This window comes from Natrix helvetica (genome assembly GCF_964273705.1).
Source record: "Natrix helvetica genome assembly, chromosome: 1".
Classification (NCBI taxonomy): domain Eukaryota; kingdom Metazoa; phylum Chordata; class Lepidosauria; order Squamata; family Natricidae; genus Natrix; species Natrix helvetica.
Genome location: NC_138548.1, coordinates 114,897,314 through 114,909,410, shown reverse-complemented (window position 1 = coordinate 114,909,410; position 12,097 = coordinate 114,897,314). Strand labels below are relative to the sequence as shown.

The 12,097-nt window shown below is 41.5% G+C and overlaps 1 protein-coding gene across 2 annotated transcripts in view; it reads left to right on the top strand.

Annotated features, from left to right (window-relative positions):
- Nucleotides 1-12,097, top strand: part of KMT5B (lysine methyltransferase 5B) — a 42,680-nt gene that overhangs the window by 16,571 nt on the left and 14,012 nt on the right. The window contains exons 4-8 of one of the 2 annotated variants that reach the window (XM_081936023.1): nucleotides 3,264-3,435; nucleotides 4,631-4,740; nucleotides 5,195-5,361; nucleotides 5,640-5,659; nucleotides 5,762-5,898. In XM_081936023.1, coding sequence (XP_081792149.1) covers nucleotides 3,264-3,435; nucleotides 4,631-4,740; nucleotides 5,195-5,361; nucleotides 5,640-5,659; nucleotides 5,762-5,898 — 606 coding nt within the window. The remainder of the gene's footprint in view (nucleotides 1-3,263; nucleotides 3,436-4,630; nucleotides 4,741-5,194; nucleotides 5,362-5,639; nucleotides 5,660-5,761; nucleotides 5,899-12,097) is intronic. The other variant, XM_081936024.1, reaches the window with a different exon arrangement.

The window sequence follows — 12,097 nt, the reverse complement described above, 5'->3', positions numbered from 1 at the left end:
CAGTTTGAACTGATAAAAGGCTCTAATGCATACTTTTTGGTACAGGTGGTCCTCAGTTCAAACCATTCATTTAGCCAAGGTTCAAGGATATCAAAGTTCAAAGTTACACCAACACTGAAGAAAGTGACTTACAACTGGTCCTCACACTTATGATTGTTGCAGCATAATCACATGAACAAATTTGGGTTCTTGTCAGCTGGCATATATTTACAAAGTGTACGTAACTTTCTCAGCCAGCGTTTGAAAGCAAAGTCAGTGGGAGAAGCCAAATTCACTTAATGGTAATTAACTTAACAATTGTGTGATTCACTTAGCAGATATGGCAAAAGTCATAAAATCAGGCACAACACACTTAACAACTACCTTGCTTAGCAATAAAAATTCTTGACTCATTTATCATAAGTTGAGCACTATCCATGTCTTATTAAAATGACATTTTGATATTCTTATACTTCGATTACCAACAAATTTTAGAGGTCATCTGAAGCTGAAAATTAAAAAAAAGATTGTCATAACAGATATGTTTTAAGTGTCATGATACTTGGCCTGAAGTAATTAACAGATGTGCTTTTCCCAGGCCACGATCTGTTCTCTAATCAGTTGAAAAAGATCTAAATCCTATTCTCCATCCAGGAGAGTCCAGAATTGTTCAGTCAACATTCTCTCAACCACTTGCACCAACAGTGCAAATTTGCAACTGTAGTTATCAGAACAAGCCTATCTAATGATACTTCATTGAAGAGCATATAGAGCACTGCCTTCTTCAAGTTAGGTATTACCTCCCTCCCCATGGAAAAGTATTGGCTGTGATGATGTTGATAATTGACTAGATCCCCCTGAATTGATGCAGTCAGTATCAACCAAGAGGAAAACTATGTCAAAAAAACATGCGGTGGTCTGAATTTGTCTTAATACTGGTATCTCCTCCTCAAGGAACACAAAAGTGAAGCTGATTGAGCAATGCAGGACAAGCAAACCACTAGCCTCCCCCATTTGGCTTTTTCTGAATTTCCCACTTGGCAACAGGGGTTCTTGCTTCAAGCACAGATGTAATTTTGCTAAAATGACAAACAGGCACTTAGCCCAACTTTCTGGCCTCAATTGCAGGTAGCCCTCAAATTAACTATGGCAATTGGGATTGGATTTTCCATCACTAAGCAACATGGTTGTAAGGTCTGATATCACATGATTACTTAGCAACAGCAACTCTGGCACTTCTGGTTATCATCACCAGAACGTCATTTGATCATCGTTTGCTTTCCCATTGACTTCACTTATTGGAACCTGGAAAGTTGCGAATAGTGTTCACCTGACCGTAGAATGCCACAACATAATTGACCTCTCACCTCCCACCTCTGGGCCCAAACGCCCAGATCTCAATTGTGACCATGGGAACGTTGCGACATCTGAAACTTCAAGGACCAGTCGTAAGTAGCACTTGTTCAACACTATCGTAAGTTCAGTCACTGAATGAGCGGCCATTAAGCAAGCACCACCTGTATGAGTATTCTTTCACCATCTCCTTCTACAGATAATTAAAAAGCAAAGCAAAATATGCCATAGCATTGCTGAGTAATATCTGCACAATAGCTTCAAATAATTGTTTTATGCTATGTTTATTGTTTACTGTTTTAATCTTTTCTAATATTGTTTTATCATGTAAGCCACCGAGAATTATATGACAGCAAAATGGGCAACGTACAAATTTAATAAATAAATGAGCCAAGCCATATTTACAGAGGCCAATGCATGAATTTGTTGGAAAAAAAAGGATAATTAGCCCACCACACCATCACAAGAAAAATAGAGTTTCTTAATTAAAATTATATCAAAATATTCTCTGTGTTGTTCATTAAATTGTGTAATAATATTTCAGCATTCAGAATCTAGAAACAAATGATACGGTTGCTAAAAGATAATTATATCATTTTATCTTATTAGTACAGAGAGTCCTTGACATGCTCATTTATTTTGAAGTTATAATGGCACTGATAAAGTGACTTACAACCGGTCCTCCTACTTAACCATTGCAATGATCCCATGGACAAAATTTGGGTGAATGGCAAAGTCATGTATTGACGACGATTACAGTATCTTGGGGACATGTGATCCCAATTTGTGACCTTCCCAGCCAGCTTCCAAAAAGCATAACCAATGAGGAAATCCTCATTCACTTAACAGCCACACAATTCACTTAACAACTACAGTGATTCATTTAACCATGGCAAAAATCTTTGTAAAACTTACTTTACAATAGAAATTCTGGTTGCAATTGTGATAGTAAACCAAGAATTACTCTATATCAGATTTTCTCTGAAAGCTTATATCCCACCTATTCCTGTGAAAAAAGAGCTCATGAAGCAAAGAAAATAAGTAAAATTAATAAGTAGTTTATATTGAACAGAACTAAAAATATCCAAGTTCAATTAAAGTTTTGACTAAATTCCTTAGACATTTTTAGCACACCACCTAACTATAGTATCCTAGTTCAACACATCTTGCTACAGCATTTCATAAGGTGAGTGCAACAGAAAACCGAGTCTTGGGATTAACTGCATTAATGAAATCAGGAGATAAATAATTCTCACATGACGAGTGTGTAAATAGGAACATATGGGAGAAAACGATGCTCAACATATCAAAAAAGAGGAATCTCGTGAAGAAAATCTTCATTATTTGGTGCATGTAATGGCCTGTAGGAAGGATCTTGGGAGATGGGGGCCTCGGCCTATGAATCTTCATGCAAAAGGTACCTCGTTTCCTTCCCAAAGAAGGAAAAGGAGCATCTCAGAAGAAACCCTCTCTAGTTTTGTGGAAAGTAAAAGTAAAGGAGGGGGGAAATGCTTTCAGACTTGTAAGATACTGTTACAATAAAGGCTGTTAGTAATTTATGGTTTGTGCTTCTTCAAACTACCTTGAAGATTAACACTATAAATATGTAAAACAAACCTTATATGTGTTTTTAAAAAGCTTTATTTGACTGGTATCTCTCATGCAAATGAAATAGATATGTCATCACTGAGATAAATACTGTTCTATATTTCAGATGTGACTTCCCCCATATTTTTTACAGAGCTATTGATATTTCCTTGTAATTATTAAAAATATTTCTCCTACTTCAGTAACTAATTATTCCTCTTTTAATCAATTGTGTAAAACTGTTGAAACATTCATTTCTACTTTTGGTCCTATTGTAATTTAGTTTCTCTGTATATAAAATGCAGCTTGATTGAAGTTCTATCTTGGGTTTTTTTCCTTTTTTGCCTGAGGTTTCGACCAATAAAAGGAAGACAAGAGGAACTGAAGGAGGTGATTGAACGTTTTAAAAAAGATGAGCACTTGGAAAAAGCCTTCAAGTCCTTGACGTCAGGTGACTGGGCCCGGCACTATTTTCTTAACAAGAACAAAATGCAGGAAAGGTTGTTCAAAGAACATGTAGGTGTATTTATACTTAATCCAAGTTCAGTTTGTTACAAGTACAGTTTATAGGATATTGTGGATGTTAAACTGATAGAAAAAAAAAATGTCTGTTTCTATCTTTAGCAAACACCCAGAGTTGCTTGGAGTTGGACGATGTACAAATTTGATAATTTAATAAATATACTATGTAAGATTTTTAAAAATTAACTAACTGGATGAAAATTAACAGCAGAAAAAGAGAAAGGACTGAGATAGTAGAAAGCTTCAAAGAAAAGAAAAAAAACAGGATATTATCAGAGGCAGCTGGAATCAAATGAAGGAAATTGTTTGCTTTTTATAGTGAAATGTTGTGTCTTGTAAAAAGTTTGTGCAGATATACGTGATTACTTAATTATGATAAAGAAATAACTGGAATTATGTCCCCTATGAACATTTATCGAAATGACTTTAAACTGATGCATTAGAATACAGCTTTCCTTAGTGAGTGGTATATAGGAAGCGAATAAATATAAGTTTGAAGACTGAATTCAAGGAATAAGCCAGAAACTCTTACTGAGGAGTATATGCTTAATGGTTTTATTGGGAGATGCAAAATTTAAATATTAAATAGCTAAAACAACTAGTGTCCTATTTTTATTGTTTTTTTAAAAGATATAATTTACATCTCATCTTTGCAGAATATTACACATTGAGGAAATTAGGGCTTCATACATTGAAAGTCTGTCCTTTGGAAAAAGGTGTGTTATTTTAAAAGGAATTCTTAGTTCAGTACTCTAAAGCCTTGAATTCTCTTGAATACTTTGGTAGTGCTGTGTCTCAGAGAATTGTCAGACGTTTGAGAATTGGAGAGTAATACATTCAAAAACTAACTTTCTTCCCTGGCTGGGGAGTGCTGGAACTCCCGGTGATATGATTTAATACACAATATGTTAATTAACGTGACATTAGCTGGAAGTGTGTGTAAGGATATAATGATTTTCCCCTCTCCCTTTTCACATAAAAGTGATTTTGAAAGCTCAAATTTTATACTGTATGTTATATAAAATACATGCTAATTTATATTTACTCTGTGGTTCTGTGAAGCATATCAGTGAGATGTTAATATTCTGAGTTTTAAGAAAGTGTAGCATCGATTTTAGTGCAATTTGGCAGCACAGTGTACTGAGGTTCTTAGCAGGGTTTTTTTAAATATTTTTTTTTCTTGCTGCAGGTATTTATTTATTTACGAATGTTTGCAACTGACAGTGGATTTGAAATATTGCCATGCAATCGATATTCATCAGAGCAAAATGGAGCCAAAATAGTTGCAACAAAAGAGTGGTAAGTGGGGGGGGGGGGGGAATGTTGCTAAGCCAGATTTTTGAAGTGATAAAATTGTGTGAGGGAGTTTAAAATGTGATAAATAAAATAAAAACAACATTGTTGGTGCCAGGGAGGCTTTTCTAAAATTCCCCTTCTAAGCTTTTGTCTGTTTTTCATTATTTTTGCTTCTTCCAGTCTGCTGCTGCTTTAGCATTATTTTCTTTCAGTTGAAAGGATTTTCTCCTAGATTGTCAGATGTTCACCCACCTTAGAAATCGGGCAGTGCCAAAATTAAATTGAACAAACAAGTCAATAAAATCTATGTTTAACCACTTGTATAACCTCTGCAACCTGAATTACTATTGAATTGAGCAAATTCAAGTCTGGTTGGGGGGACATAATTTATCCCTTATTAAACTTTTGTATTATGGAAATAAAATTATACAAAATAATTTATTTCTTTGTTTACTAGGAAACGAAATGACAAGATAGAGTTATTAGTAGGCTGTATTGCTGAACTCTCTGAACTAGAAGAGAATATGTTGCTCAGACATGGAGAAAATGACTTCAGTGTCATGTATTCAACACGGAAAAACTGTGCTCAGTTGTGGCTTGGTCCAGCTGCTTTCATTAATCATGGTAAGCAAACATTTTAAAAAATGAGTTGAATTTGCAACTCCTTAATGTATTTTTATTTATACCCTAATTTAATCAGAATGATCTAAAATAATAATCCTATTTGAAATGGAGTTAGAATTATTTATTAAATATTTCAAATTTTGCTATTGTGCCTGTTTCAGTTAAGTTGTGCAATAGATAATAAAACCTGTATAAAACCTTACTTTGGGTATCTGTAATTATTCATGTTTCAGGTCTTATCAACAGTTAATTGATTTTATCTTTTGGACCTTTTTCAGATTGCAGACCCAACTGTAAGGTAGGTGTGCAATGTTTTACATAATCAAATTTTTAAAATGAAATTATATTAAGAAAACTTTTTTAAAAATTAAAATAAATTTTAATCATTCATCCTCTACAGTTTGTTTCGACTGGCCGGGACACAGCATGCGTGAAAGCTTTGCGAGATATTGAACCTGGGGAGGAAATTTCTTGCTATTATGGAGATGGCTTTTTCGGAGAAAATAATGAATATTGTGAATGCTACACGTGTGAAAGGTAAAATGTACAGTTTGTAATATTAAGGCAACATGTAGTACCCCACTCCTCCAATTAGTAGGAATGTAAGAAAAGCCATTAAAAATGTGAAACAAATGGTCTAACTATAAAGGTCATACAGAATCAGTCCAAACCAAAGGCAAATTGGAATAAAATAAATCTTCAATCTCACATCAAATTGGTGGTTAACTTCTGGTCTTCCTTATAAGTGTTAAACAACATGAGAAACAGCATTGAAAAGATTAAGAGCTGAAGAGTTCCTTCCTTGATTCTGCAATGGTTGTGAATGCAAGGGCCAATTGTAAATTTACTTTTCCAGCACCATTTTAACTTCAGATGGTCCCTAAGCAGGATGGTCATTAAGTGAAGATAGCCTGTAACATATAATATGCTGAAAGAAACAAAGCTTTAACAGCACCATTGAGCAAGAGACTGCTTAACTCACATCAAACGTTTTTAGACAATCTAGGAAAAGTCTCAAAAACACAATAGGTTTTTAATTCATTGGAATGGTTAAGTAATAAGATAATCTGCCTCACATATAATTTGCATCTACATAACCAATTTGTCTTACCCTCCCTTCCCTCACCCTCACCTATCACTGTTTAAATGGTGAGCCACAAGTCATCAAAGGTCATGCCTTTTAGTAAAATTAGTTAGTTGAAAAAACTACTAGGCTCCTGATTTTTTTATATCCAAACAATGCGTGTTTTGGTGCAGGTATGGACTATCCGAAGCCAGCTGGTTACATGCATCTAACACTTTGTACACATATCTTACACTGCTCTACTTTTTCTTGCTTGAGGATATTTTAAAATGGAAAGTGTTAGAAATGCTTTATTTTCCTGTTATCGTAGAGACAGCAGCCAGACTGGGTATGCTCCGCCCATTAACCAATCGGACTGAGTCTACACTTAGGATGTCATCGAGCCTTTGTGGCTCCTCCGCAGTTTCAGACTCAGACCAACCTGGACTGGCTGTGAGAATTGATCTCTCCTCCAAATTATTTAATTATATCTTTAATTGGTAAATTTTTCCAAAAAGTTTTGTTGTTCCTTTAAATTGGGTCCTTAAATAATCCTTTATTCTACAAATTGGAGGGAAATTCGAAACTGATCTCTGGCTGCCTCTTCTCAGCCGTCTGATAGCCTGCGGCCACGAATTCGCTCAGGAAGCCTGCCTTGCAATCAGATCGGCCAGCTCACGAGCTACGGCTCCACGGCTGTTTCCCCGCGGCGTTCCTTGATGATTCTGGGCATTCGGAGGGACGCGTGACCGGCTGTTTTGCGCGCAGCGGTTCCAGGCGAGTCCGGTGGCCATTCTGCAGATCGTCTGGCCACATTTAGTATCAGTGGCCATTTTGAGGCTCGGAAAAGCCTCAGAGGAAAAAAGTCGACCATTTTGGACGCTTTAAAAAAGGCGCGAACTCTACAGCAGCCGTTTGGAGTGCCCGGCAATGCGGGCTCACCCCAGGTGGACCGGATCAGGAGCGCCTGGCCAGCAAACGGGTGAGACCGTTGTCTATCTTATTGGGATGTTGATTTATGTTTGGGGAAACGGCTGATCCAGCTATGGATACGAATGCAGGATTAGAGGAGGCAGGGCCATCGGGCAAAGAGCAGCAGGAAGAGGCAAGCCAAAGAGGCCCCTTCCTCAGGAGTAAGCCCCAAGGTCTCTAAAGCGACTACCAGGGCAGAAGAGCGCAAGCAGAAGGCCCTTGAGAAAGAATTTCAGAGGGCCCCAAAACAACATAGTCTAACTGCCCAGCCCTCCCTCCCTCCCTCCCTCCGAGGATCACCAAGTGGTATCCCCAGTTCCACCTGTCTTGCCTCCCAAGTGCCCTGACCCTACCCTGGCCTATTCAGAAGGGGAATTGTCTTCTTCGGAGTCCTCGTCTTTGATGGAACCTGACAACAGAGGCAATTTCTTTGATGTTTCTCTCAATAGGGAGTGCACCTTTGAACAGGCTTCCCTCCTGGTTACACATGGTTCTGGGGCCCCCCACCCCCACACCACTTCTCCTGATGATATGGCAACCATCATTGCTGAATCTATTAAATAGATCATGACTGCTGGCCTACAACAGCAACCTCAACCTGCTCCATCACATGGCCATAAGCATAAATCTTCTGCTGCGGCTCAGCAACATGATCCCTCTGCCTCTACTTCTCAGGCCTCAATTGGCGGGGAGCAAGATAACCTGCAGGACTCAGACCTGTCTGATGAGATGGTCACCCCAGATACCTCTGCCTGTACCGGATTATTCAAAACTGATTGATTTAAGTCCCTTCTACTTAAGGCCGTTAAAGCTGCTGACCATCTTCTGCTTCAGCTTCTACTTCACAGGATAAACCGGCAGAACCGACTTCAACTGAGGGTCCCAGTACTCCTTTCACCGAACCCACGGTGGAAAAAGAGGTGATCCCGGTTCCCAAGATATCCAGAAGCAGTGGGCCAGCCGACCGGCCTTGACAAACGTCTCTACAATATTGCACCAGATCTCACCAAGTTCTTTGAGACTCCCCAAGTGGATGAACCGCTTGCAGCCCTATCTTCACCTTCTGTGGTCTCTGGAGCTCCTGAGGAGGTTCTCAAGCCTGAGGAGAAAAGATCAGATCAAACCTTAGTCAAAAACTATCAGGCTGGGGCCTGGGCTGTTAGGGCCTCTACAGCCACTTCCTTCTTCTCCAGAGCGGCCCTGGTTTGGATTGAACAGCTTCAGGAGCGCATCGCTCCTACTGACACTAGATCCATAGGGATCTCAACAAGATCAGGGCAGCGGTTGAATTTGCGGCTGATTCTTCCCTTAAGGCTGCTAGATTCGCTTCTAAAGCCATGCCTCTTCAGTCATGGCCAGGCGTCTGCTTTGGCTCAAGTCATGGCCAGGCGTCTGCTTTGGCTCAAGCCATGGCAGGCGGATGTCTGTACCAAGTGGCGCCTAGCAGTCTCCCCATTCAGTGGCACCCAATTATTTGTAATCCCTTAGACCCGTACCTCACGGAATCTAAAGACAAGCACAACATCCTTTCATCCATCTACAAGAAACAGGACAGTCGGCCCGCTCCCTTCTATAGGAGGTTGCCCTTTTGGCTGGTGGATGGGGGGGGCTTCCTTCCCCCATGCACAACACCAGTCCTACACTCCCAGACAGGGATCTCACCAGGACAGGTCCAATAGAAGCACACAGCGTTTCCCCTCCTAGAAATCTTACCGTGGCAACCACCAATTTTCACGTAGGAAATGACTATTTGGACTCTCTTCCAATAGCAGGCCGCCTGGCATTCTTTGCCCACCGCTCGGAGGAGACCACAACAGACAATTGGGTACTCAAAACTGTCAAATTTGGTCTCATGCTAGAATTGCTCTCCATCCCCCAGGAACACTTTGTGCCATGCCCGGTCTCTCAATGTCCTCGCAAGAGGGCACTGATGGAACAGGCCATTCAGCACCTGTTGGAGATCCGGGCCATCCAACCGGTTCCTCCCCATCAGGAAGGGCAGGGTTTTTATTCCCGCCTGCTTGTGGTACCGAAGAATTCCGGGGGATGGAGAGCAATATTAGATCTAAAAACATTGAACCGCCACATTGTCTCTCGGCGGTTCAAAATGCATCCTCTGCACACCATCCTCCAGGCAGTCAGGAAAGGCGACTTCCTCACGTTGGTAGACTTGACCGAAGCTTACCTTCATATCCCCATTTTCATAGACCACCGAAAATATCTCCGCTTCTCCTATGGGGGGAGGCACTTTCAGTACCGAGCTCTTCCGTTCGGTCTATCCTCTGCCCCAGGTATTCAATTGCGGGCAGTTCGCCTCGCCCTCAGACACTTCCACCTCAGAGTTCAGGCCCGACACATATTAGTCCTCACGGACAATACCACGACCAAGACACATATAAACAGATAGGGGGGAACTCGTTCCTGGTCCCTGATGCAGGAGTCCAACCTGTTGTGCCAGTGGGTGGAATCTCACCTGTCCTCTCTTGGGGCAGAACACATCTCAGGGGTCTCCAATGTCCAAGCAGACTGGCTGAGCCGGACGATAGATCAAGCGGAGTGGAGCATCCATCCGAACCTCTTCCATCGACTAACACTACGGTTTGGCCTCCCAGTCCCAAACCTGTTCGCGACGGCAAACAACAACCAGGTACCCAGGCATTACTCGAGGTTCATGGACCCCATTGCAGAAGGAGTAGACGCTCTCAGGTGCCAGTGGCCCAGGGGTCTTCTGTACGCATTTCCTCCCCTTATTCAGAGGGTAGTTCAAAAAATGCTGCAGCAGGAGGCAGAACTGTTGCTACTAGCGCCAAATTGGCCACACCGGCCTTGGTATGCCAACCTAGTGACTCTGTCAATTTCCACCCTATGGCACATCCCATGGTCTCTCCTGTCTCTACACCAAGGGTCAGTTTGTCATCCCGACCCCCAGTGGCTGCAATTAACTACATGGCGATTGAGCGGCAAGCCTTAACAGCCGATAACGTCTCCCTCAACGTCTTTGCTACCATTCAGGCATCACACAGAACTGCATTTATGATGCCATGTGGCGGACCTTTGCTCTGTGGTGTTCCAACCAGACTGTTGACCCACCTAGGGCATCCATTCCGCAGATATTGGACTTCCTGCAGAGGGGGTTGGATCAGGGACTTACCCCTAACACACTACGCCGACAGGTGGCCGCTCTGGTCTCTGTTCTGGACGGCCTGGCATCCGAACATCTACCTTCTCACCCCTTGATCCGAAGATTATTCCGAGGAGCATCCAACCTGCGTCCCCCCGCCATACATAGATGTCCGACTTGGGACTTACCTCGTGTCCTAGAGGCTTTGACTTCCGCGCCCTTTGAACCTATGAGATCCACTTCTTTGAAACTGTTGTCCTTTAAAACGCTCTTTTTAGTGGCTGTAACATCAGCCAGATGTATTTCTGATTTGGCTGCTCTTTCAGTCAGGCATGACTTGTGTGTGTTCCATCCAGACCGAGTTGTCTTAAGACTGGACCTGACATTCATACCGAAGGTCAATAGCTGTTTCCACCAAGGTCAGGAGTTGACCTTACCTGATTTCTGTCCGTCTCCCCATCATGAGAGGGAGCGCAAGTGGCACACTCTTGACATACGTCATGCCCTCAAGATCTACATCGACCGCACCGCCTCGTTCTGCCACTCGGAAGCTCTCTTCATCTCCTTTCGCCAGGCCTCCTTGGGTACCAATGCTTCATCGTCTAGTCTGGGGCGCTGGATAAGAGCCTGTATTAAACTATTTTACGAACTTCAATCAATACAGATCCCTGCAAACATTTCAGCTCACTCTATGCGCAGAGCTGCGAGATCTGCGGCTTGGTCCACTCAAGCCACCTTGGAAGAAGTCTGCCGGGCGGCCACCTGGGTCGATCTTCATACGTCATTACAAGTTGGACAAGTATGCGTCAGCTGACTCGGCCTTTGAGCGCAGGGTGCTGCAAAAGTGTTTGTGCCATAATGCAGTGTTTTTCAACCTTTTTTGGGCAAAGGCACACTTGTTTCATGAAAAAAATCACGAGGCACACCACCATTAGAAAATGTTAAAAAATTTAACTCTGTGCCTATATTGACTATATATAAAGTAATTCTCTTGAATAGGAATCAAATAAACACAAAGAAAGTATTTTATAATTACTTTATTATGAAATAGTAAGTAAACAGAAATATGAAAAATTATAAAATACTTTATTCAGTGCTATCTACAATAGCTTTGCAGGCGGGAAGTATTAATGTCTCCAAGACATCCAAGGAGGGAGTGCAAATCTTTTTCAATACCGGCATTTGAGACTATCTCGGCTAGGCTCAACTCGCAGAAAGAATACAAGTCTAAACACAAGAGACCTAACTTTTTTCAAAGAAATAATCCACGCCTAGCTAAGCCTGTTGACAGGCGCAGGAAGTTCACTGCTTCCCAATACAAAACAATCGCGCTCCCATCACGAAACTCGAGGAAAGGAACGCAACACATGCTGTCCTTTTTCTCGTCTTGCAGCCTTTTTGACTTCTTTCTCCTCTCCAAAAAATGTTGCTCACCAGAACTTTTGACTCCAGAAAATAAAAGGAAAAAAAGCCAAGGATCGAGGAAAACGGTCCGTCGATCCAGAGAAAGGTGTAGGGGGGGGTGTTGTGTTGTGTGGAAACAATGTTTTATCTGGTTCACCGGGAGGAAAGCGGACCTC